Source organism: Coregonus lavaretus, assembly GCF_964263955.1.
Source record: "Coregonus lavaretus genome assembly, chromosome: 10".
In the NCBI taxonomy this organism is placed as follows: Eukaryota; Metazoa; Chordata; class Actinopteri; order Salmoniformes; family Salmonidae; genus Coregonus; species Coregonus lavaretus.
In genome coordinates, this window is record NC_139997.1 from 12,628,153 (window position 1) to 12,654,853 (window position 26,701).

Here is a 26,701-nt window from a genome sequence, read left to right on the forward strand (position 1 = left end):
ACCACAAGAGTCGGAGTCGACTCCAAAAATCCTGGAGTCGTGCACCACTATACATTTCCAGTGGGCGGCGCTAGATCAGAAGCAAATCTTTCGCCATACAGCGAATTTAAAACATTGTCGCCTACTGTAGATTAATCATTAATCGATACGATAGTAAGTAGCCTATATATAGCGACTGTTTCAGTTTAAACTCAAATTCAACACGCTTTTGATTGTAGCACTTGTTCAACCGACCAACAGAAGATGAATCCCAGCGGCAACAGGTCCAGTGGGAAAACATTCCTTTTTACATCGGAGTCAGTTGGAGAGGGACATTCTGGTTGGTGGTTACTTTTCATGCGCATGTAGGCTACATTTTATGTAATGTTGTAGTATGAGTGTAGCACCTTTAGCCTACTGAACAGTCACACGTCGTTTTACTCGTGCATGACGTGCTCTTTCTCTGTTATGGATGTCAGTTTGAGGGCTAATAACAGCATTGCATACTGCTAAGCATGGATAGTAGTGTCTGTTTTCATTTGTATTATCGGATCGTGCTTACTGTTTAAACTTGGACACTCTTTTCACGCCACTTCGATACAGTTACGACCGGAAGTGATTTTCGTAGGAGGTTATCGAGCATTATTGCTAACCTTTTTCCTAACCTTAATCTAATTCTCCTAACCTGCAACGAAAAAGTCACTTCCGGTCGTAGCTGTATCCAAGTGGCTTGAAACGAGTGTTTCTCGTGTAAACTTTCACTTATACATGCGCATTTGCAGTAGTAAGCTCGCGAGACTTCCGGATGGTTGTACGAGGTTACATAAACTGCAGAGTTTTGGAAAATGTCTGTCCACCCACTTTAGTCTGGGTCCATGCTATCCGGGAACCTTGGGACGTCCCTACCCTAAATCCTAACCTTAACCCTACACTTACCCATACCCAGCCTTAACCATTTTAAATTTCAACTTCAATGGGCTAGGGATGTCCCAAGGATCCCGGATAGCACGGACCATTCAGTCTGGGGCAGATTCTCGCCAGCTTGTAGTCCTAAAAACCACGAGTTAGGCATGGCTCGTTGGTCAAAACCTATGGGGAAACGAATGAGGGTTTTTTGTATAAATGCGGAAAATAAGGTCTGAGGTGAATACATGCTTAAGAGATCTTATACTTTTTGTTCTATGAGATATCATTCAGTTAACATGACCTTTATGAATTATGAAGCCTTTATGTGCTTGTTTTGAAATTCCCCAAAACTGACGTTAGCTGATTACTGTAAACAAACACCTGCTATGCGCTGTGAATATTCTATTAGGGGGGTTTACTTCCAGGTATGAAGAAAATGAAAAATGGGATAAATGTTGTTGTTATTTGTTTTCTGTTAGTCAATGCCCAATTTGGACACCATAAACGAGAAAACAAGTTGATATCCAATTTTAACTAGAAAAATGATAAAACTATTAATTTCCTCTTGTTTGGCCTTGACAAGATAAAAGGAAATAGGAATTATCCATTAGCACACTGACCTTACAGATGTAGTATCTTAATTTGATCACACTTTTTGTTGCTGAGAATTTGCAAACTTGTAGTGTATTTGAATTTTGATTTGCCCTAATGAAAAATGTATGCAAACCAAATCTCGCGTAGGGCCCCCCAAAAGGCTAGAGTCGGCCCTGCTCTATAGAAAGCAATACTAATAGAGAGAAACAGTAATGGTGTCTTTTTGTAGGCATTAGCTGAGGCTCCGCCATGGCTCGTTGGTCAAAGCCTATGGGGAAATTAATGGATTTTTTTGGAGGGGTTTTGGATTAATGTTGAAAATAAGGTCTGTGGTAAGCACAGGCTTAGGAGATCTTATACGTTTTGATGAGCTAATCTTCATCAGCTATTGTCCCTTTTTTGTGCATTTTGAAGCATTTATTCAATCAGAACAAGCACATAAAGGCTTCATAATTCATAAAGGTCATGTTAACTGACTGATATGATCTCATAGAACAAAACATATAAGATCTCCTAAGCCTGTGTTAACCTCAGACCTTATTTTTGGTGTTTATCCCAAAACCCCATTCTTTCCCAATTAATTTCCACCATAGGAATGGTTGAACGAACCAGAGGTAACTCATTTCTGGTTTTTAGGACTACAAACTGGCGAGCTCTCAAGTAGCTTTGTATGAATGCAAATTACTTTACATTGATTACTGTCACACGGAATATATATTTTTTTAGCACTTATGGTTGATAAATATTGATATCCTATCATTTTTCCCCAGACAAAATGTGTGACCAAATAAGTGATGCTGTCCTTGATGCATACCTAACTCTGGACCCTGACTCCAAAGTGGCCTGTGGTAAGTTTGTCCAGTTTTACATTCTCTAAAGCTCTTATATGTTAATAGACAAACAAGACTTTAACAATAGTTATTTTTCATTACCTTTCACCTCAACATTACTGAACTATTTGTGCACTAGAAACTGTTACGAAGACGGGTATGATCATGCTGTGTGGAGAGGTCACCTCCAAGGCTGTAGTGGACCTCGTGGATGTGGTCAGGAAAACCGTTAAGAAGATTGGTTACGATCACTCCTCCAAAGGTACAGTCACTCACAGAGCAGATTTAGCCTCAGCCAGGGTTACCCACCAGTTCATGCATTTAGCAGTGGTACATCTTTGCAAATACAGTAAATTGGTTTTGAGTGATAAGTGAAAGCGATTTAGATGCAGAGCCGCTGTGTCTTCCAGGGTTTGACAATAAGACGCAACTGTGTAACTTTCTGCCTCTATTTGACTACTGTCTCCTACACTACATGGTTTGACTTACAATGTAGGATCTTAATTTGAGCCAAGTTGCTACAGCAAGAAAATAGTCCTGCAGCAACAAGAAATGTGAATTATTATGTGGATTATAATTAATGGACATTTTTGTAGGTGTTGATACATTTTTCATTAGGGCAAATCAAAATTCAAATACACTACAAGTTTACAAATTCTCAGCAACAAAAAGTGTGATCAAATTAAGATACTACATCTGTAAGGTCAGTGTGCTAATGGATAATTCCTATTTCCTTTTATCTTGTCAAGGCCAAACAAGAGGAAATTAATAGTTTTATAATTTTTCTAGTTAAAATTGGATATCAACTTGTTTTCTCGTTTATGGTGTCCAAATTGGGCATTGAGTAACAGAAAACAAATAACAACAACATTTATCCCATTTTTCATTTTCTTCATACCTGGAAGTAAACGCCCCCTAATAGAATATTCAAAGCGCATAGCAGGTGTTTGTTTACAGTCTGGGTTGAGCTGCAGTGTCGGCAGCAGAGTGCTGGGAACGAACAAAATCTGAATACAAGCTTTGGGTGGATAGGCAATGGCATGGTGAGAGAGATGGGGTTGTTTGGGAGGGAGTTGAGTCCCTCTGTGGTTCTTTCTGCTATCCCACCTTGGTTTCTCCCTCAACCAGTGATATATCTAGGGTTGCTTGAGAGGGTAAGAGATGTTGAGGAAGGAGTAGATTCAGTTGTAAGTTAACATTTTAAGAACACAATACTATGCTTTCTTGAATATATTCACAGATGGATCTAAGGACTCTAAAACAGGCAGGACAGGTGCAGCTTTTAGTGTTCCTGAGTTTAAGGTGGCAGTGACAAAAAGAGCAACGGATCATTTATCTGTTTACACAATGGAGATGCTGGCCATACTATTGGCTGCAGAGTGAGTGGAGGAGGTGAGGCCAGACAGGGTAGACATCTGCTCTGACTCCATTGCAGCACTGATGAGCTTAAATTAATTTGTGTCTCAGAGCAGACAAGATGTATTGTATGAGGTTTTGCAGTGCTTGTATAGGGTGAGACAGATGGGGGTATTTGTGATGTTCCTCTGAGTACCAGCTCATGTGGGATTAGAGGGGAATGAGGAGGTGGATGTTATTGCCAAGCAGGCTCTTAAACATCCTAATGTTGAGATGGAATTGTCAATCAGTAAAGCAGAAGCCAATGGGTTAATAAGAACAGTGGTTAACAACAAATGGCAAGAGTTGTGGAACAGGGAGAGAAAGGGAAGACCCCTGTATAAGATCCAGGAAAAGGTGGGGGCAGGGAGGTCCTCAGGCCGAGAGAGAAGGGAGGAAAGTGTAATCACAAGGCTGAGACTGGAACACACAAGGCTCAATAGTACATTGAAATTGGTGGGGAAACATCCGACTGGGAGGTGTGATCATAGTCAGGAGGAGATGGAGACCGTGGAACATGTTCTATTTCAGTGACAGAAATATGTGAAGGAAAGGGCGTGATTGTTATTAGATTTGAGGAGTAATGGGGTTAAGTGGACTCCTAGGGAAATCTTCAGGGGATGTAGTATTTAATTATGTATTTCGTTTCCTTAGGGAGACGAGATTATTGGGTAGGATTTAGACCTTCACTGTCTCTGGTCCACACTCCAGTCCAGTTGGTGGCGGTAATGCACCTTAATGTTGGTTGCCAACCACCATATAAAATCCACAGGAGAAGGAGTAGAGCACAGCACAGCACCCGTCAAAGGAGTCATCTCAGGGGTGACGACGGATGTTCAGGTTGAATACCTGGAGAGAATTCCTGGTGTGGTTGGTGCCCGGCGACTGACCCGCTTGGTGAATGGGGAAAACTAAGAAAGTCTGTTGGTCCTGTTATTTTTTGATAAAGAGCAAATACCGACGCATGTGAAGCTTGGTTATGTAAGATACGCCGTAAGAGCTTTCGACCACAAACCACTCCAGTGTAAGAATTGTAAAGGATTTTGCCATGTTTTAAGTGTGTGCAGACGAACAGAGTATACTGAAGAACGGTGTGTAGAAGGACGACAGTGTTGCAATTGTGGTGGGGATCATGATCCTGAGTTCCTGGAGTGTCCTGTAAGGGTGAAGGAAATTGAGGTGGCAAAAGTTAGAGCGGTCAATCGAATCGCCTATGCGGAGGCGATCCAAATAATTGAGAAAACAAGTGATGCTAGTGAAGATATGGTAGTGGATACACCACAGCCTGTAGTAAATGTTTGCTGCCAGACAAAAGATACCCAGTGTGTTAAAAAGGTGGATTTTGTGGTGTTCATGCCACAGCTATAAACTGTACAGCAGAAGTCTCAAAGAAGTCAAAGAAACTGGACATTATTGTGGCTGTGGCATAAACGTTTTTGGGACTCAAGGATTTTACATCTGAAGACATGCAAGGGGTACCGGAAGACCCGCTCTCCCAGGTTCCCCTTGAGCCTGTGAAGGGATCAGATCTGTTTTATTTATTTATTTTTAACAGAAAATATGTTTGGTTTATTTTATTTAATTTTTGGTAGTTCCGTTTTTGGGGGGAATCCTGTTTCCATCCCGTATAGTAGGTGGCGGCATGCACATTAAAATGTGTGATCGCCAAGATACCATAGAAGGAGTTTCAGCAGCACAGAGAAAGCATTATACAATTCAGTGACAGCCAGGAAGATAACAATTGTAATGTTAGCTAAGATGCTTAACTTATCATGAAGTTAGCATGCCAATAGAACGAACTCTGAAAAAGGTTTACTTGCACCACCTGGCTAGCTAGCATTAGCCGGCTAACGTTACTGCTGGCTAACTGACTAGCTAGCAGGCTGGCTAGCTAGCCCTACCTGGCTACTGGCTATAGTCATGCTAGCTAGTAGTAGCTAGTGGAAGTAAGTTAGTCCCTCGACCAGCAACAAGATGAAGCTGCCCGGCCAGAGGTACCTGCTGCAGAAAGGTGAGAATTCTACATTACTTTATGTCGCTAATTTAGCTAGATAGTCTGTCTGGCTGGTGCTTATTGACTGAGTAGGCTAATAATGAACTGCAGTTACTGTAAATGGTTACCTATCTGTCCCTTTGCATAGCTATTTCTTACACATTCAATACAACAATATCCAGTTAAATACAGTCAATGCTGATATTGTGTGTGTGTGTGTGGGATCAGAATGTACTGCAAAAGAAGGGCACAGTATGGCATCTGTCCTGAATTTGTAGAATGCAGGACAGTCTTGTGTTATGATGATTATGATCATTCCCTTTTGTATCGTGGTAAGTGTTACAGTATTAGTAGTGAACCGGTGTAGGAAGTTGTGGACACATCGTTGTGCTACTTTTACCTTTTGCACAGAGTGTTCAGGCAGGAGTATGGGGAACATAATGGGCCTGAGATGCTCAGTCCTAGAGAGGTAGGTTGAGGAGTATAATCTTAGGTGCGGCGAGATCTGCACCAAGATTGAGAAATCCTCTGGAGGAACCCCTCTCGTGGCTATCTGCTCCCCACTGATGAAGCGTGTCCATCAGACCAGACACAGTGGGGAGGTCTGCTTCATTGATTCCTCTGCGAACATGGACAGAGAGAACTGAGAGATTTTTTTTCTCCCTACCCACACCTGTGCTGGCGGTCTCCCCCTTGGGGTTATCCTGACTCAGTCTGAGGATGAGGCCACAATCCTCCTTGAGGGCCTTCAACTGTTGAAGGACATCCTAAGGGAGGATGCCTTTGCAGCGAGAGGTCAGGCTGATCCTCGCCTCATCATTACAGACGACTGCAAGGCAGAGAGGGGAGCATTAGGGAGGCCATTTCAAGGGGCCAAACTATAGCAGTATAATGAGGTGCAGTCTATTAATTTATGCTTTATTCTCATTAACTTTTGGATGATAAAAACAGGACTTGCTGATTAGTTTTAGTATTTTCTAATTAAAATTTGCCCTTGTTTGGGATACATTTTTCCTTATATTTTGAAACCAATATGTGATAGTGCAAGACATTGTTCAAGGACATATTTTACCCTAATTACAGGTACAAGAAATTCACGGCCTACTTTGATCGACTGTTCAGTCGTTGAGAGTGTTGGGCACTCAGCTATCGGGAGGAGCTGCCAACCTGAGGGAACAACACAAATAACTTTGTGGAGAAGGCAATGCGGGTCCTTAAGGATAAAATCCTCCAGAGGACGAATGTGATCAATCTCCCTGCCTTATTTGACCTGCTGACATTGCGCCTTGAGGCTTACTATGAGGCACGGGTGACTGACGTTGCCCTTGGCAGCTGGGAAATGTTCCAGCACTCACGTTTTCTGGCCCAGGAGAATATCGTCAACCCATCTGACATCGAGCAGGTAAAATAGTGATGAATACAGGTTTGTAATATTTAAAGAATCCATCATGTGGTCTTTTATTATTTGTTGTATCTTCTATTATAAGTTGTCTATCCTCGCTCTCCTCCAAATGTCTGTCAGGTGGGGGAGAAGCAGTACAGGGTGAAGGGCACCACACCAGGCCAGACCTATACTGTGGACATGCATTTGTCCAGTAGGGCACACAGGAGCTCCATGCAAGCACCAGGCTGCTGTAGTCCAGATATACAAATGCCTTTCCAGCAACTTCCTCCTGACAACACCAGAGATGAGGGCTGAGTTGCTGAAGACAACAGGAGGTAAAATAGTGGCTATTTTATTATTGTTTATGGTTAGACAATCATTTTCATGTGAATATTTTATGTACCAAAGCTGAGTGCTGAAGTTGATTAAATATCTCTTACAGCAGCAATACCTCTGGATTTTCTGCAGTCACTGAGACAGCCCAGTCAGTCACTAGATGGTGAGGACAGCCCAGTCAGTCACTAGATGGTGAGGGAGAACCGCCACTGAGACAGCCCAGTCAGTCACTAGATGGTGAGTGAGAACAGCCACTGAGACAGCCCAGTCAGTCACTAGATGGTGAGTGAGAACAGCCACTGAGACAGCCCAGTCAGTCACTAGATGGTGAGGGAGAACCGCCACTGAGACAGCCCAGTCAGTCACTAGATGGTGAGGGAGAACCGCCACTGAGACAGCCCAGTCAGTCATTAGATGGTGAGTGAGAACAGCCACTGAGACAGCCCAGTCAGTCACTAGATGGTGAGGGAGAACACAAAACAGACACATGATGAGTATGAGGCGACAATGCAGAATGTAATCTTATTTTATTATTTATTTATTTATCTATTTAAGCATTTCACAATGAAAACATGCAACTGGTTTGAAGAGTTTCATATCTCCATTTGAGGAATTCATAAGCATCTGGACAATTTGGTGATGTCACACCCCAGCTGGTGACTGAAGGAGTAACAAGTTTGATGTAGTCCTTTTTTACTTTAGCATTACCACAGCTATGTTACTTATTTGCTTTATGAAACAGTATTATAAAGTATAAGTTCAGGCAACGCAACGACTTCAACAAGAGGACCTTGCAAACGGTTAGTTAACAGATTAATCATCTAATCATCTCTACATATCTAGATTCTAGACCAGGGTTCCCCAACTAGCGGCATTCGGCCAGCAGGTGATTTCATTTGCCCCCCAAGTTTTCTGAGCAAAAAAAAAATACTATTATTGTTGAACATAAAATACGGTAAAAACACCAGCAAATCAGCTCCAAGTGATTTTAATTGAGGAAATCTGTTCCAAAGTATTCCCACGCATAATAGAGAGATACAGTTGCTTCAGAAAGTATTCACACCCCTTGACTTTTTCCACATTTTGTTGTTACAGCCTGATTTTAAAATGGATTAAATTGAGATTTTTTTGTCACTGGCCTACACACAATACCCCATAATGTCAAAGTGTAAATATGTTTTTCGAAAAAAAGAAGACATTGAATATGCCTTTGGTGAAGTTATTAATTACACTTTGGATGGTGTATCAATTCACCCAGTCACTACAAAGATACAGGCGTCCTTCCTAACTCAGTTGCCGGAGAGGAAGGAAACCGCTCAGGGATTTCACCATGAACAGAGTTTAATGTCTGTGATAGGAGAAAATTGAGGATGGATCAACATTGTAGTTACTCCACAATACTAACCTAAATGACAGAGTGAAAAGAAGGAAGCCTGTACATAATAAAAATATTCCAAAACATGCATCCTAATTGCAACAAGGCACTAAAGTAATACTGTAAAAAATGTGGCAAAGCAATTCACTTTTTGTCCTGAATACAAAGTGTTATGTTTGGGGCAAATCCAATACAATACATTATTGAGTACCACTCTCCATATTTTCAATCATAGTGGTGGCTGAATCATGTTATGGGTATGCGTGTAATCGTTAAGGACTGGGGAGTTTTTCAGGATAAAAAATAAACGGAATGGAGCTAAGCACAGGCAAAATCCTAGAGGAAAACCTGGTTCAGTCTGCTTTCCAGCAGACACTGAGAGATTAATTGACCTTTCAGCAGGACAATAACCTGAAACACAAGCCCAAATCTACACTGGAGTTGCTGTCATGAGAATTTCTATCTCTAATTCAACCTAAGCTTGAATCATTACCAGAGGTTGTAAGGCTCTGGTTTTAATCATAAATGATTCAAGGTCCACAACCAGCAAGAATGATCTGTATTTTTATTCATGGAGAGCTCTGGCGCCAAAACCCATACACTCCTGTTTTATACCCCTTGACACACAAAGGCACTTTGCTCCGCCCACCTTTAGGAGGATTTTTTAAACCCGTTTTCTCAGTCCCCTTCACCCTGGAATGTTTAGTCCCGCCCCCCTCTGTTAGTGGGTTGCCACTACATTATAACTCTAACACCGTTCACACATTTATACTGTATTTGGGGTGAAATCCTTTAGTCATTATTCTTAAAATACAAATTAATCTAACAATTGCTTACCAAGAAGACAGTGAATGTTCCTGAGTGGCTGGTTTACAGTTTTGACTTAAATCTCCTTGAAAATCTACGGCAAGACCTGCAAATAGTTGTCTAGCAATGATCAACAACCAGTTTTACAGAGCTTGAAGAATTTTGAAAATAATAAGGGGCGAATGTTGCACAATCCAGGTTTGTAAAGATCTTAGAAATTTACCCAGAAAGACTCAGCTGTAATCGCTGCCAAAGGTGCTTCTACAAAGTATTGACTCAGTGGTGTGAATGATTGTCCTTATGGGGTATTGTGTGTAGATTTCGAATTCAGGCTGTAACAACAAAATGTGGAATAAGTCTAGGGGCATGAATACTTTCTGAAGGCACTGTATGTGTGATCATTAACAAATATAAGCAAGGTTTGAAACTATTATTTAGTCAAACATTACATTTGTTTGGGCTTCTTGCAGTCAATTTGCGGTCTACAAATTATTTGTATTATTATGTTCCGGCCCCCTGACTATCCTCTGAAGAAAAAAATCGGCTTGCGGCTAAATCTAGTTGATGATCCCTGCCCTATTTTGTTTGTCACACTCACTGACTCGGTTGGAGTTGCACAAGTGCAGCAAAGTGCCGCATGTCTGTCATGACATGCGGCACTTTGGGTTGGACCCACCTGATCAATCAATGAAAGAAGACTTGAAATAGACATAAGGCTTCTCTGCCTTACTGTGCTCTGTGCTTGCCAGACTTCTTACAGATCAATTATTTCAAAGTGTGATGTGGGACCACAAAGGGAGTGTCACTGACTAGACTACATGATGTTTCCGCCTTTGCAGACTTTTTGCCATTCTAGGCCCAATCTCAAATGAACACCTAGAACCTACACCCTATGCACTTGTGGAGATCTGTGAGGATTTGATTGGCATAAGCAATATGGTGAAGCTTCAACCTAGCCTATCAGAGGACAATAAGGTGGAGACATTACCATATTGATTGCACCTGTCAAACCTGTCAAGTGCATATGGTCTGGGGGTCCATTTGGGATTGTGCCTTAGTCTGAAACCAGTCTCTCCAATTGTGGACCAAGCTTCTCTCTATACTCCTACCGGAAAAACGTTGTGGTGGGTTTGATCACACACAACTACAAGTTTGGTAAACCTTTCTACATAATATTACAATGACATTTGTCATGTTCGGGGGTGGAATGTAGCCTAGTGGTTAGAGCGTTGGGCCAGTAACCAAAAAGTCACTAGTTCTAATCCCAGAGTCGGCAAAGTGAAAGTCTGTCTGTGCCATTGAGCAAGGCACTTAACCCTAATTGGGTCGTTCTATAAATAAAGGGGCCAATGTGTGACATCAGGGTCAACATTTCAAAATGGCTTGATGTACATTTTAAATATGATTTTCTTGCAGCTTCATATGTGTAGTTACGGGAATGAAAGTCTAGATAGGCACAATGAGACCATAACCTAGCAACAACAACATCTACATGTCATTCAAAATGGCACATGAAACATGGACACTGCATGTTTATTGGTCATGCATAGAAGCCAAATCTATTTATGCTTTAGTCAATTTCCCTATCATTTATAGCCATGTTAAACATTCCTGAAGAGTGAAAAAGATAAACAAACAGCATTTCAATATTTGTAATACTTGATATAATAGTACAATGGGTTCTGTCAAGAAAATCATTGACAATAATAATCAATAGTGAAATTCATATAATCAGTAAACTCTTCAAGCATTATGTGTGTGTGTGTGTTACACTGTATACCCTATTGTCACTTACAGCACGTTCTCTGGCTTTATGACATCATTAGATCTCTTTATCACCACCACCATCAATACTCCTCCAGCACCCTGTGTGTGTGTGTGATGCTGTCATCCATCTGGTCTCTGGTACATCTCGTCTCTGGCATCTCTTTCAATGTTCTGGTAAGGGAACAAAGAATCACATGAGGTTATTGAAATAAGTCATTTAATATCAAACATGATTTACGTAATGTAAGCAATGTGTTACCACGCAGACTATGACGTTTCACCTCTCCATTGCTCAACACATCATCCATTCTCACAGACTCCAATCCCATGGAGATAAGAATCCCAGAAGCAGCTGAGGTTTCTGATTGCCACTACCCCGTCCTTGACTGTTTTTGATGCAATGCAACTTCATGGTGCCAGGCACTTGCTTCAGAATACGGAAACTTCTGTTTCTTTCAATGACCTCACTGTGTGCAGTGTAGCACTCTCTTGGGTCCAGTAAGCCCCCTGGGCCTCTTGCGGGTACCAGCAAGTGTAGTTCTTGGCAAAGTCCAGGATTCCCAATGCTGTGTGTTCTGGGAGGTTGGCTTTCACTTTTGCAAATTGGTTTTTCTGCCTGTCCTTGATAAACAAGTGTTCTGAAAAAGCTTGAGCCTCTTGTTTCAGTTAATCAATAAGCATCTTCGTAGAGCCACACTTACAGACTAATGATTGTTTTTTTTATGGTGTACTCGTTTCCCATTTCTTACTTTTTGTCTGACAATCTCCCATCTTTTCCACTCTACATCAGTGTCCTTCTTTTTGAGTAGGGGGGCAAAAAATTGATCCAGTCTATGGACATCACAATCCTTGCACTGATACACTTAGGATGGTGGAAATCATTCCCTGTAGTTCTCTGTGGCTTAATGGTTCTTGGTCTTAATCTGTAAAACATAGCAGCTTGTATTGAGATACCGGGGTTGGCTTTGAGGAAGTCTTTGTGCAGCTGAGCAATGGAGCAGTCAAGAAAGCTGGCTGCCTTCCAAGTCTTCTTGCTCACCTTTGTCTTATCTGGCACTTTATGAGAGACTGCTTCATATAATCTTTCCACTGCTGTCGATCTCCTGGGCATTTTTTAAAAGCTTATTTTAAGAGTTTTCTACTGACCCCAAATCATCAAAACTGTCTCTGTAGTTTGTATTTCTTAATCATATTCAGTGAACAACCCGAAGCCTTTCTAGTTGGAGATTGTCTGGACTGCCACTTCTGCCACTTGCAACTTCCCCTCTGTGGTTCCGATGTTCTTCTGATGGAAAATGGCTGCCTTCCTCGGTGAGGCCTTGTCAATGAGGTCCATGGTAGTAGTGACATACTGTGCTGCCTGTTTTGGCATACAGGCTTTAGCCATTTTGAAGGCTCTTCCTTCTGGCAGACGGACCCCGTACATCTTGCCCTGCTGTCTTTTTAAGGCTCTTTTAGAATGTTCAAGTTGATTTCTCTGTTTTTCTAATTTATTCTCTAGTTCCTTGAGACGAATTCTCTCTGCCTCCAATTTCTCGTGTTCTGCTTTGCCTGTTCATTCTGCTTAGCCTTTTCTTTGTTCTGGCCATATTTTTCCTGTCTTTTTGCTTTGTCTTTCATGCTCCTCTTTTGACCTAGCTGCTCTCTGTTCAAAAAATGTTTTATGCCAGCTTTGCGTTCTTCTTTTTCTGCAATTCTGTGGGTGTCCTCTCTTCGCTTTGCTCTCATCTTACGCGTTCTCTGGGAAGCACTGGCATTATATATATAAAAAAATTCTTGCTGCTGCAGCTTTTCTGCATTCTCCCTCTCTTTGATTGAAATGTTCCTATTTTTTTGGATACTGTCAGCAAGAGACATCTCATGTCTGTTTTTGTTGTAGTTTTGTCCTTTTTGTTTATTTCCTCATTTTTTTAGGGTCTTTATTCTTCATGCTGGTTCTCCAACTTGGCTTTGAAGTTCCACTATTTATTTTCGGAGAGGATGGGACTCGTTCATCTACCTTATTGCATTTAATGTGTAGCATGTATGATAATTTTTTTGGGGGCCATTAGCAAACTTTTTGAACTTTTGAACCTGTAAAATTCCAAATAAAATGTGATTGTAAATACGACACACAAAATTCCATCAAATGCATTAAAGAGTGTATTTGAAAACTAACAGTGTATTCTGGCATGTTCTCTGTTAAGTAGGCTACTGGAGTTTAAAAAAAACTTTTTCCACCTTGGCTTAGTGCTAGCGCGCTAGACGTCTGACATCTGGAATCTATCTATTTTCGATTTTTCTCGCTATAGCTATTGGATTTTCCTCACTCTCCCTCGGCCCGGTGAAGCGCCCACCTCCCCCTTGCTTTGGTAGCTAACTCAGCCTGCACTCTTTAAAAAAAAGTTTACCCATCGGATGGGCCCCAGCCATCAATCTGTAAGTCTCTGATCTCTCTTTGCTTTTGATCTGCGGTCATGTTTTAGTTGTGTTAGTTGTGTTCTAGCTGGTCTCCAGTTGTTGGGGTCTGGCTTGCCGACCATAACTGTGGTGGTTGGCTAGGCTAATAGCTAGTTGTTTAAATGGCTAACGTTAGCTGGCTGGATAGCTTGCTGGGATAAGATAACTGCATATAGTTAACATTCTTTGATAACTGGTTAGATGGTGTTATGTATTTCAAAAACTTTGGTTTACTTTAATGTAGCTTTAAGATAGCCGTTGATAGCAACTGGCTGACTCATGCAGTGGTAACGTAACATTAGCAGGCTGGTAGGGCTAATGTTAGGCTTGCAACCTTGCAAGTCTTTGCTTGTAAGTTGGCTGAAAATGTAATTGAAACCAGTAGTCATGAGTGCAGACGATTTGGTTTAATTTGAAGTTATATATTTTGAAGTAATTTTTGTTGGCGTTTACATTGTAGGGAATAGGCTGGCTTGCCGGGTCCTCCATATTACATCACACCCCGGGAAAACATTTTCCGACATGACTTCTCATCTGTTTTATGTAGCTAATAACTTGAAAAATAGAAAAGTGAGGTGTAACTCTGCATTAAGACTTTTTTTATGCCTATACTAATGCATATGTTACATGTGGTTACGTTTATTCTACCTACCCTTTAAAAGTGTGTTAGCTAATTGATGCCTGGTTAGCAATGTCATGTTTTATGTGAAACACATTTTGTTGCTATATCAGTTTGTCTGTCAGCACCACTGGCTGTCTAGCTAGTGGCTAGCGCTTAACTGGCTCGCGTTTAGTTAGCTAGCTAACGTTAGCTATCATATTTTGCACAATTGATGTGATAGCTAGCTAGCTAACTAATGATTTGCCTAAACACTTAGCTATATGTCATTTTTAGCTAATAACAATAACATGCTGTCAATATGCTAGTGTCACTGTTCAGAAGCATGTTAGCTAGCACAACAGCTAAGGTAGCAACAATATGAGCTGACTTGACATCAAAGCAAAACGTCACTTTTGCAGATGGATACCCTTCCCTTACCCCATGGTGTGGGAAGAGGATGCATCAACACACTGGAAAGATGTTTGTGGTGCACTTACTCATAACACGTTTTTGAGTGATTCATGAGTATCGTCTTCAAGCTTGATAAGGTAAGCAAATGCATGTATTATTCTCATAAATGTAGTGTATACATGTATTTGTGTAACAATTAGATCTAGCACTACAAGGTGATCTGAAAAGTCATAGTCAATCGATCAATAATATCATAATACTTTTAGCAAAACAAATTATTTTCAATGTACAATCTGTATAAACAATGAGAATAGAAAGTTTCAGAACTTTTGTGAAACAGTACAGTTGAGAAATATGGCTTTTCATTGTTCTTCTTTGTGATCTGAACACCTCAAACTTCGATTCATCTGTCCATAACACTTTTTTCCAATCTTCCTCTGTCCAGTGTCTGTGTTCTTTTGCCCATCTTAATCTTTTATTTTTATTGGCCAGTCTGAGATATGGCTTTTTCTTTGCAACTCTGCCTAGAAGGTCAGCATCCCGGAGTCGCCTCTTCACTGTTGACGTTGAGACTGGTGTTTTGCGGTTACTATTTAATGAAGCTGCCAGTTGAGGACCTGTGAGGCGCCTGTTTCTCAGACTAGACACTAATGTATTCGTCCTCTTGCTTAGTTGTGCACCAGGGCCTCCCACTCCTCTTTCTATTCGGGTTGAAGCCAGTTTGCGCTGTTCTGTGAAGGGAGTAGTACACAGCATTGTACGAGATCTTCAGTTTCTTGGCAATTTCTCGCATGGAATATCCTTCATTTTTCAGAACAATAATAGACTGACGAGTTTCAGAAGAAAGTTATTTGTTTCTGGCCATTTTGAGCCTGTAATCGAACCCACAATTGCTGATGCTCCAGATACTCAACTAGTCTCAAGAAGGCCATTTTTATTGCTAATTTAATCAGCACAACAGTTTTCAGCTGTGCTAACATAATTGCAAAAGGGTTTTCTAATGATCAATTAGCCTTTTAAAATGATAAACTTGGATTAGCAAACACAACGTGCCATTGGAACACAGGACTGATGGTTGCTGATAATGGGCCTCTGTACGCCTATGTAGATATTCCATAAAAAATCAGCTACAATAGCCATTTACAACATTAACAATGTCTACACTGTATTTCTGATCAATTTGATGTTATTTTAATGGGCAAAAAATTTGCTTTTCTTTCAAAAATAAGGACATTTCTAAGTGACCCCCAACCTTTTGAACGGTAGTGTGTGTGTGTGTGTGTGTGTGTGTGTGTATATATATATATATATATATATATATATATATATATATATACACACACACACACACAGTGAGGGGGAAAAAAGTATTTGATCCCCTGCTGATTTTGTACGTTTGCCCACTGACAAAGACATGATCAGTCTATAATTTTTATGATAGGTTTATTTGAACAGTGAGAGACAGAATTCAACAAAAAAATCCAGAAAGTTTGGAATCTGATTGATTGCTTCTGTGGACAGGTGTCTTTTATACAGGTAACAAGCTGAGATTAGGAGCACTCCCTTTAAGAGTGTGCTCCTAATCTCAGCTCGTTACCTGTATAAAAGACACCTGGGAGCCAGAAATCTTTCTGATTGAGAGGGGGTCAAATACTTATTTCCCTCATTAAAATGTAAATCAATTTATGACATGCGTTTTTCTGGATTTTTTTGTTATTCTGTCTCTCACTGTTCAAATAAACCTACCATTAAAATTATAGACTGATAATTTCTTTGTCAGTGGGCAAACGTACAAAATCAGCAGGGGATCAAATACTTTTTTCCCTCACTGTATGTGTTATTTATTAGTTTTGATGTCTTCTCTATTATTCTACAATATAGTAAAAATAAAGAAAAACCCTTGAATGAGTAGGTGTGTCCAAACTTTTGACTAGTACTGTAAGTTAACTTTCATTCATTTTGGAAAAATAATATGAATTGCCATATTATTTATTCTACCCAAGCCTCATGCATATTAGTCAGGAAGAAGAGAATACTAGTAGACAACTGGCTCTTAATGAGGAAGTCCCAAGTCTAGATTGAAGATCATAATTTGTTGATTAGTTTGAATTAATTGTGTTGAGGCTTGGCTGTAGAAAAATATTGTATGTGGCTCTCTAAGACAGGAGGCACCAACGTTTCGTGGGGGGGTGCGGGACCTTCCCTGATTTGAGGGAACAATCACATTTTGTAAAATCATTTGCGTTTTATTTATACCGATTTTTTTTTATTTAAATGACGCATAAATCCACTATGCTTTAGGCTAAATGGGAATATCTTTGTTTTTCTCTGACATTCAGAAGCTGAGGTAAGACCTTCTGAAGTCGGAGTCAAAAGAAATTGGACTTATACAATGTGTGACTGTCGCTATCAATTGATCTATTTACTTCATGTAAAAGATAATATGTATAATTAAATTGAGGGTTCATATAAATTATCATAATAAAATATATTTGGTAGCGGAATATCATTTGGGGAAATTGGGACTAAGACTTTATTTTCCCTATTTATTATTATTATCATTAAATAGATGTCATGAGTCTTGTTAAACTACATATAATTGCAGGAAATGGGCTTCAAAACGTGACATTTTTCAAATGTAGAAAGGGGGGCCCTGGAGAAAAAGGTTGGGAACCCCTGCTCTAGGAACAGTTTGCCACACATTTGAAGGTAGATTTAGTAGGCCTGTGTCCCAGTTTATGCTAGCTACATCGTTTGTTTATATAGCATTTATAACTGGCAGAAACATTGTTTCCTTGCTGAAAAATATATAGAATGCCAGTTTCAGTGAGAAGCATAGCAACATCAAGGCAACTTTAACAGCTCACCCCGTTTTTCCAAAGCCAAACCCGCCCATTAGCTGCTGAGTCTACCTTTTTAAGATGCCAAAGTTTTCAGTAACCGTAATGTTGTTTTTGTTTTGTGTTTTCTGATTGTTTCAGTGCATGCATTCAAAAATCTTTGGACAACGGACTTCCACAGGGCCGCCATCTACAAAGTTCACTCAAAAAGTTTGATTTTTAGTTTTAATTCAATTTTCTTCATCTTTTAAACTTCAATTGGTTAATAGGTAATTTCTCAGTTATCACTTGGCTCATGTAAATTCTGTAGTTGCCCCTCTAAACATCCTAAGGTCAACATCCCCATAGTGTTCACATTTTTCTCATGTAAATGTTGTTGCTACAAAGATTAAATAAACAATTTATTTGGGAAATATTCAGTCATTGCTCTTTTCTTCATTAGCATGCTGATTTTAAGTTGCATTGGATTTATTTTGATCTGTTAAGACATTGAATATATGTTGTTTAGTACATTTTGTATTTTTCGTTTTCCGTATGAAGCAAGATAATTTCAAGTTATATGTGATTTGGTTTATGTAGATACGGCATTTCAATGTTGTTAATACGCAAAGTAGTCATTTTTGTGTACATTTGCATATTAATAATGAGTTTTCAGCAATTTCCCAGAATTGTTTGCCAGAACTTCACAAGTCGCCGCAAGTTTGCCACAAAACTCCTTTGCATGTGAAAATATGAGCTTGCCACAAATTTGCCACAACTGTCTGTTTCTACAGGTTTTTACTATGACGTGCAACTGTATACAGTGCCTTCAGAAAGTACTCACATCCCTTGACTTTTTCCACATTTTGTTGTTACAACCTGAATTTAAAATGGATTAAATTGAAAAACAAGTCACTGGCCTACACACAATACCCCATAACGACAAAGTGGAATTATGTTTTAATAATTTAACAAATTAATTAAAAATGAAAAGCTGAAATGTCTTGAGTCAATAAGTATTCAACCCCTTTGTTATGGCAAGCCTAAATAAAATAAAATAAAATGTTTTTGTCACATGCGCCGAATACAACGGGTGTAGACCTTAGATTGAAATGCTTACTTACAAGCCCTTAACCAACAATGCAGTTTTAAGAAAGAATACCCAAAAAAATCACAAAAAAATACAATATAAAATAATACGAAATAAAAGTAACAAATAATTAAACCTGGGGGCGGCCTGTCAGGAAGTCCAGGATCCAGTTGCAGAGGGAGGTGTTTAGTCCCAGGGTCCTTAGCTTAGTGATGAGCTTTGAGGGCACTATGGTGTTGAACGCTGAGCTGTAGTCAATGAATAGCATTCTCACCTATGTTCCTTTTTTCCAGGTGTGAAAGGGAAGTTTGGAGCGCAATAGAGATTGCATCATCTGTGGATCTGTTGGGGCGGTATGCAAATTGAGTGGGTCTAGGGTTTCTGGGATAATGGTGTTGATGTGAGCCATGACCAGCCTTTCAAAGCACTTCATGGCTACAAATAAGTTCAGGAGTAAACATTTGCATAACAAGTCACATAATAAGTTGCATGGACTCACCGTGTGTGCAATAATAGTGTTTCCTCATCTCTGTACCCCACACATACAATTATCTGTAAGGTCCCTCAGTCGAGCAGTGAATTTCAAACACAGATTCAACCACAGAGACTAGAGAGGTTTTTCAATGCCTTGCAAAGAAGGGCACCTATTGCTAGATGGGTGACAATACAAAAAGCAGACATTGAATATCCCTTTGAGCATGGTGAAGTTATTAATTACACTTTGAATGGTGTATCAATACACCTACTTACTACAAAGATACAGGCTTCCTTCCTAACTCAGTTGCTTTAGTGCCTGTTTGCAAATTAACTTTTTACTTAACTCTCCTTGAAAATCTATGGCGAGATCTGAAAACAGTTGTCTAGCAATGATCAACAACCAATTTTACAGAGCTTTAAGGATTTTGAAAAGAATAATGGGCAAATGTTGCACAATCCAGGTGTGCAAAGCTCTTAGACTTACCCAGAAGGATTCACAGCTGTAATCGCTGCCAATTGTGATTCTATCATGTATTGCCTTCGGAAAGTATTCAGACCCCTTGATCTTTTCCACATTTTGTTTCGTTACAGCCTTATTCTAAAATTGATTACATTTTAATTTAATTTTTTATCAATCTACACACGATACCCCATAAAGACAAAGCAAAAACAGGTTTTTAGAAATGTTTGCTAATTTATTAAAAATAAGAAACGTAAATATCACATTTACATAAGTATTCAGACCCTTTACTCAGTACTTTGTTGAGGCACCTTTGGCAGCGATTACTGCCTCGAGTCTTCTTGGGTATGACACTACAAGCTTGGCACACCTGTATTTGGGGAGTTTCTCCCATTATTCTCTGCAGATCCTCTCAAGCTCTGTCAGGTTGGATGGGGAGCGTTGCTGCACAGCTATTTTCAGGTCTCTCCAGAGATGTTCGATCGGGTTCAAGTCCGGGCTCTGGTTGGGCCACTCAAGGACATTCAGAGACTTGTCCCGAAACCACTCCTGCGTTCTCTTGGCTGTGTGCTTAGGGTCGTTGTCCTGTTGGAAGGTGAACCTTCGCCCCAGTCTGAGGTTCTGAGCGCTCTGGAGCAGGTTTTCATCAAGGACCTCTCTGTACTTTGCTCCGTTCATCTTTGCCTCGATCCTGACTAGTCTCCCAGTCCCTGCCGCTGAAAAACATCCCCACAGCATGATGCTGCCACCACCATGCTTCACCGTAGGGATGGTGCCAGGTTTCCTCCGGACGTGACGCTTGGCATTCAGGCCAAAGAGTTGAATCTTGGTTTCATCAGACCAGAGAATCTTGTGTCTCATGTTCTGAGAGTCCTTTAGGTACCTTTTGGCAAACTCCAAGCGGGCTGTCATGTGCCTTTTACTGAGGAGTGGCTTCCGTCTGGCCACTCTGCCATAAAGGCCTGATTAGTGGAGTGCTGCAGAGATGGTTGTCCTTTTGGAATGTTCTCCCATCTCCACAGAGGAATTCTAGAGCTCTGTCAGAGTGACCATCAGGTTTTTGGTCACCTCCCTGACTAAGGCCCTTCTCCCCCGATTGCTCAGTTTGGCCAGTGGCCAGCTCTAGGAAGAGTCTTGGTGGTTCCAAACTTCTTCCATTTAAGAATGATGGAGGCCACTGTGTTCTTGGGGACCTTCAATGCTGCAGACATGTTTTGGTACCCTTCCCAAGATCTGTGCCACAACACAATCCTGTGTCGGAGCTCTATGGACAATTCCTTCGACCTCATGGCTTGGTTTTTGCTCTGACATGCACTGTCAACTGTGGGACTTTATATAGACAGGTGTGTGCCTTTCCAAATCATGTCCAAGCAATTGAATTGACCACATGTGGACTCCATTCAAGTTGTAGAAACATCTCAAGGATGATCAATGGAAACAATTTTGAGTCTCATAGCAAAGGGTCTGAATACTTATGTAAATAAGGTATTTTTATTTTTTATAAATTTGCAAAAATTTCTATAAACCTGTTTTCGCTTCGTCATTATGGGGTATTGTGTGTAGATTGCTGAGGATTTTTATTTATTTAATCCATTTTAGAAAAAGGCTGTAACGTAACAAAGTGTGGAAAAAGTCAAGGGGTCTGAATACTTTCCGAAGGCACTGTAAATGAGATTTCTGTATTTCATTTTCAATACATTTGCTAAAATGCCTAAAAACATGTTATCACGTTGTATTGTGTGTAGCTGCGTGAGAGGTAGGATAAAAACAATTTAATCAATTTTGAATTCAGGCTGTAACACAACAATGTGGAATAAGTCAAGGGGTATGAATACTTTCTGAAGGCACTGTAATTGTCTGTTTCTACAGGGTTTGACTATAAGACGTGTAATGTGCTGGTGGCCCTGGAGCCCCAGGCAGAGGAGATATCAGTATGTGTGTTTGAAGGCAAGGATCAGGATGACATCGGAGCCGGAGATCAGGTACAGTTCAATTACAGTTCCACCAATTCAGCGCCTTTTGAGAAATGTAACTTGGTAAAATAAAATGTTTGATTTCAACAAATTTAACATTCTGTCATAAAGAGACACATTTTCAACTTCATAAAAAACAAATTTTCCCATCTCAAGAGGTTAAATAAAAAAAAGACTATAGTAAGTACCTGTTGAGTGCCAAAAAAAGTAACACGGTTGACCGTAAGAGTGTTGACGATTTCATCTTAAATCCGACAGAAATCTCCTTGTGACGGAGAATGGAAGGCAGGTTAGCGTTTTTCATCATGAATCTGGCAACTCTGCAGAGTGGTCACTAGCTTGGCACCCTGACATTAACCACACTGCTCACCCTAATGCCTAACCTTAAATTAAAACCAAAAAGGTAATTTTTGTTTTTGTGAATTTTTACAATATAGCCAATTCTGACTTTGCAGCTGGCCTATCTAATTTAACTCAGTTCTGCCTCCAGGACAAGACTAATGACAATAAACATCAAACTCCGAATGGAAGCTTTATGTGTGCAACAGGGTGTGGCAGTTGAATGCAAGCTTCACAAAACATTTAAATTGTTAAAAACATTCTAGCCAGTCTATCTATGGGTAACAGGGTTGACATGTTATTCTTTACCGACCCACTCAGTTTTCTACCACAAAACTCCAGAAAATGGCCTAAAAGAGTGGAACCAGCTCTGCTTTTACTCTATTACATTTACATTTACAGTCATTTAGCAGACGCTCTTATCCAGAGCGACTTACAGGAGCAATTAGGGTTAAGTACCTTGCTCAAGGGCACATCGACAGATTTTTCACCTAGTCGGCTCAGGGATTAGAACCAGCGACCTTTCGGTTACTGGCACAACGCTCTTACCCACTAAGCTACCTGCCGCTCTATGATTTGACTATTAAATGTTCAATGTTTCTTTTGAAAAAAGGAATGGTTTCACCATATTAAAATGAGAGTTCAGTTCAAGTAACAGGGTTGACCTTAAAATGAGGGACAAATGTATGTGAATTACTAATCACATAAAGTAAATAATAATATTCAGAAACGACTTTCTCAAAGCACCAAGATAACTAGGGCTTTACGATGATGGTGAAAACCCAGCAAAATCTTGGTTATGTGGGTTAAAATCTTCCTAGAAGTCAGAGGGTCCACGAAGGGTTATGTCAAAATGCTGAATTTTGGCAATTTAGCAAGTCTTTAGTCCCATTACAAATAAGATTGATTGATTTAATTATCCATGTGGTATTAAAGGTTAGTTACTTCATTTAAAATAACCGGCTTAAAATTCTATATTGGTGCACAAATCCTACTTAAAATATCAAAGGGATGCAAAAGGCAGTCATTTCGTGGAATTACCCATCTACACACACGCACGCACACACATGCACTGCCGTGGCTTAAGTGAATGTCTAATGCTCTAGCCTGTTGTCCTGCCAGGGCCTGATGTTTGGCTACGCTACAGATGAGACAGAGGAGTGTATGCCTCTCACCATCCTACTGGCTCACAAACTCAACCACAAGATGAAGGAGCTGTCTACCAACGGGGAGTGTCCCTGGATCAGACCGGACTCTAAAACTCAGGTGAGCCCTGTAGTGATGAGGCCAACCTATCAGTATGAGTGACGTAGAACCTAGTTAGTGAATGTCCCCAATTCTGCACAAACCATGTAATGACAGAAATACAAGTGGATTGGAGACAGATGGAGGTGATACATATTTATCCCCAAGATTAAATTGGTTTGAAATTAGTTTCAGATCAGATGAAATACAGGGGTTCCCAAACTTTTTTGGCCAACGACCCCATTTTGATATCTGAAAATTCTCGCGACCCCAACCATGTGAAATAGAATTATGTAGTTAACAGCCAATGTTCACTTTTTTAAATTGGGGCTATGGCAGTCAATTGCAAGACATTCTAACAGTATTTCTGATTGTATACTCAACTCACCATCATATACTTTTAATGTGGGGCTATGACAGTCAATTGCAAATTAGTCTGACATAATGTATCTTATCTCACTACCACTAGTGAGATGGGTGTGCTTGATGCATGTTGCGTCGGAGCTTCTCAAAGTCAAGGGGGGTGGTCGACAGTGCGCACCTCATCTCTCCTATCACATACAACGTGGATCGATATTTGTTTTTATTGCAGAGGAGAGCACTGAATCAGCGTACCATGAGTTTTAATGCTCGGAGGGAGACGGCACAGGATTCCCTTTGAGTCAGGAACCAAACTTCTCCATAGTGACCCGTGAATGTGTTGTTTGCAGCATTTGGTCACGACAGCTCGATCAGCTGTTTGATTTCACTTACCAGTATGTCAACTGAGCCAGGATCACAGTCAAATGGATTTTACATGCTTGCATTCAGTTCATTCAGTTTCTCAGATAGGCTAGGTTCAGTCATTTTCCTCTTGATTGCCAGCTATAGCATCAATTCTTAGTTTCACAGTGTTATCTGACAAAGGTATTGATGTTCGGTGCCTCTGCCTCCCCACACATTGTTTTCACCATATCAACTGCAGCTGGTAATATCAAAGTCTCTGCAATAGTGTGTGGTTTCATAGCGTAGTGGGCCTAGCCATTCACCGTGGGAATTATTCAAGTGTAACGGTCAAGTGCTGCCCTTTCCCATGATCTAAGGGCACTCTCTGGTTGAATTTTAACTTCTAGATTAGAATAATTTTCATTTCGATTTTTAAGGTTAACCACATTACAATGATTTTGAGAGAGACAATATTAGAATATATATTTATTTTTTACCAGGATTTTGGAAATTCTCCCACGACCCGATTTTCATATCAGTTACAACCCCTAGTTTGGGAACCGCTGTACTAATACAATTAAACATGAATCAATAAAAAAAATGGAATATGTTTTGCATAATATTTTTGCATACAACTTCAAAAATATTTATAAGAGTATGTCTCTCTTGTCCTCTTGTCAGTGATGACCAAACGCTGACCTTTAACCTGTCCCTCTGTCTCCAAGGTGACAGTGGAGTACCGTGATAACAGTGGGGCCATGGAGCCGGTACGTGTCCATACAGTGGTCATCTCTGTGCAGCACAGCCCTGATGTCAGTCTGGAGGAGATACGCTGTAGCCTGATGGACAGCGTGGTCCGGAAGGTCATTCCTGCCCGTTACCTAGACGACAAGACCATCTACCACCTGCTGCCCAGTGGGAAGTTCCTCCTGGGTGGACCTCAGGTAAGAATGGGGCAGAGTCACACTTTATAGCACCTTTCAATTAATATACCATTATTCCCTTACCAAATCAAATGCCTTATACATGGTTTGAATGCTTGTAAATGTTTATACATGTGGAGATGCTAATTTGTCGAACAATATGTACACATACTGGAACTTATTTTGTTTATAGATTCTTATAAATGTAAGGTTATAATGGTAAAAGGTGTTTCCTTGCAGTAGTGCCGGTTTTACAATGTCTGAATCAAAACTCCCAGGGAATTAGATGCGTGTGTATTTTGTGTTTTTGTACTCTTCTGAACAGAGTGATGCGGGACTGACAGGCCGTAAGATCATAGTGGACACCTATGGAGGGTGGGGAGGGCATGGTGGAGGGGCCTTCTCTGGAAAGGACTACTCTAAAGTGGACCGCTCTGGGGCCTACGCAGCCCGCTGGGTGGCCAAGTCTCTGGTGAAAGCCAAGCTCTGCCGGAGAGCCCTTGTTCAGGTCAGTCAAAAGCCTTAAAAGTGTGTACCCAAAATTATGCATTAATTATCTGGGAGTATAATAATAATAATAATAATAATAATAATAATAATAATAATAATAATAATAATAATAATAATAATAAAAATAGTGTGATTTTTTTTATTATATATTTTTTACCTTGTTAATCTTTTTTGGGTGTGTGAATCTTCTGTTGCTGCTCTCCCAGGTTTCGTATGCCATCGGTGTGGCTCACCCTCTGTCCATCTCTGTGTTCCACTATGGAACGTCCACCAGGGAGGAGGATGAACTGCTGCAGATCGTCAACAACAACTTTGACCTCAGGCCTGGGGTCATTGTCAAGTAAGTACAATATCACTGTCTTGTAATCTAGAGGTCTAACAATACTGTGTTGTGGCTCCAACACGTTTTTATCAAATTGAGATACTAGGCTATTTGACACATTGATCTTGCTGATGAGCTGCTTCTCGTTTGGGTCAAGTTGGGGCATTTGGGAATCACAACGATTATGCTAAAGAGAGGTGGAGAATCATATGCAGCAGGCTAAATTATGGCACATTCTGATGTGTGAACATGTTCCCTCTTCTCCAGGGAGCTGGGTCTGAAGCAGCCTATCTACCAGTCCACTGCCTGCTATGGACACTTCGGCCGGGACGAGTTCCCCTGGGAGAAGCCCAAGACACTGCAGTTCTGATTGAAACACCCTCTCCTCTTATCACCTGGCTTATTTTTGTAAATCTGACTGAAAAATAACACTATCAGACAGAAAGTGTCAATCCTTTCTCAAACATTTTATAATCATAATTGAAAATGTAATTGTCAACTGTGAATCATGGGCCAAATTCTCCAACTGTCTTAATCTTTTATCCTACTGAAAATATATATTGACGTTTCAGCTACACTGTGTGACACTTGGTTGTGTAATATATGTTCGGTTTGTGATGGCCTCCAGAAAAGTGAAAGGCGCAATATTCACCATTACCGCTAGTGGGAAGTAGTAACCTGTTGATTATGCAACAGCATCAGGGGGGGAGAGAAAAAAGTATCAAATCAAAGTTTATTGGTCGTGTCACAGATTTCCATTATATTGACCAGATACTCAAGTGGCCGCTCTTACAATGAAAATAAATGTCTTAAAAAATGGAAGGCAGTCGAGTCGGGAGCAGGCAAGATCAGATGTGACCATTCTAGCCAATGAGATGGCAGATATGTTTGTGAAGAACAGGCACAACTCGGATATAAAGTGTTTTTTCTCAAAGTTGTTGGGATGTCACGTGTCCTACACTTGTAACAACCTTAGTATTATGAAACTTCTATTTGATCAAATAAACCCAATATATCAATG

General features: G+C 40.4%; 1 protein-coding gene across 1 annotated transcript; it reads left to right on the top strand.

Moving 5' to 3' along the window:
* Positions 1 to 67: 67 nt before the first annotated feature.
* mat2al (methionine adenosyltransferase II, alpha-like) lies at positions 68 to 26,701 on the top strand. Its single transcript, XM_084170582.1, has 10 exons — positions 68 to 153; positions 241 to 319; positions 2,250 to 2,327; positions 2,449 to 2,571; positions 21,533 to 21,645; positions 23,098 to 23,241; positions 24,651 to 24,869; positions 25,174 to 25,356; positions 25,565 to 25,698; positions 25,948 to 26,701. The coding sequence occupies exons 2-10, from the start codon at positions 244 to 246 to the stop codon at positions 26,048 to 26,050; spliced, it is 1,173 nt and encodes a 390-aa protein (XP_084026708.1). The 5' UTR covers positions 68 to 153; positions 241 to 243; the 3' UTR covers positions 26,051 to 26,701.

Coding starts and splice junctions, on each gene's coding strand:
- mat2al (XM_084170582.1), top strand. CDS start 244: ATGAATCCCAGCGGCAACAGGTCCAGTGGGAAAACATTCCTTTTTACA. Junction 320..2,249: donor AGTTGGAGAGGGACATTCTG/GTTGGTGGTTAC, acceptor ATTTTTCCCCAG/ACAAAATGTGTGACCAAATA. Junction 24,870..25,173: donor TCCTCCTGGGTGGACCTCAG/GTAAGAATGGGG, acceptor TCTTCTGAACAG/AGTGATGCGGGACTGACAGG.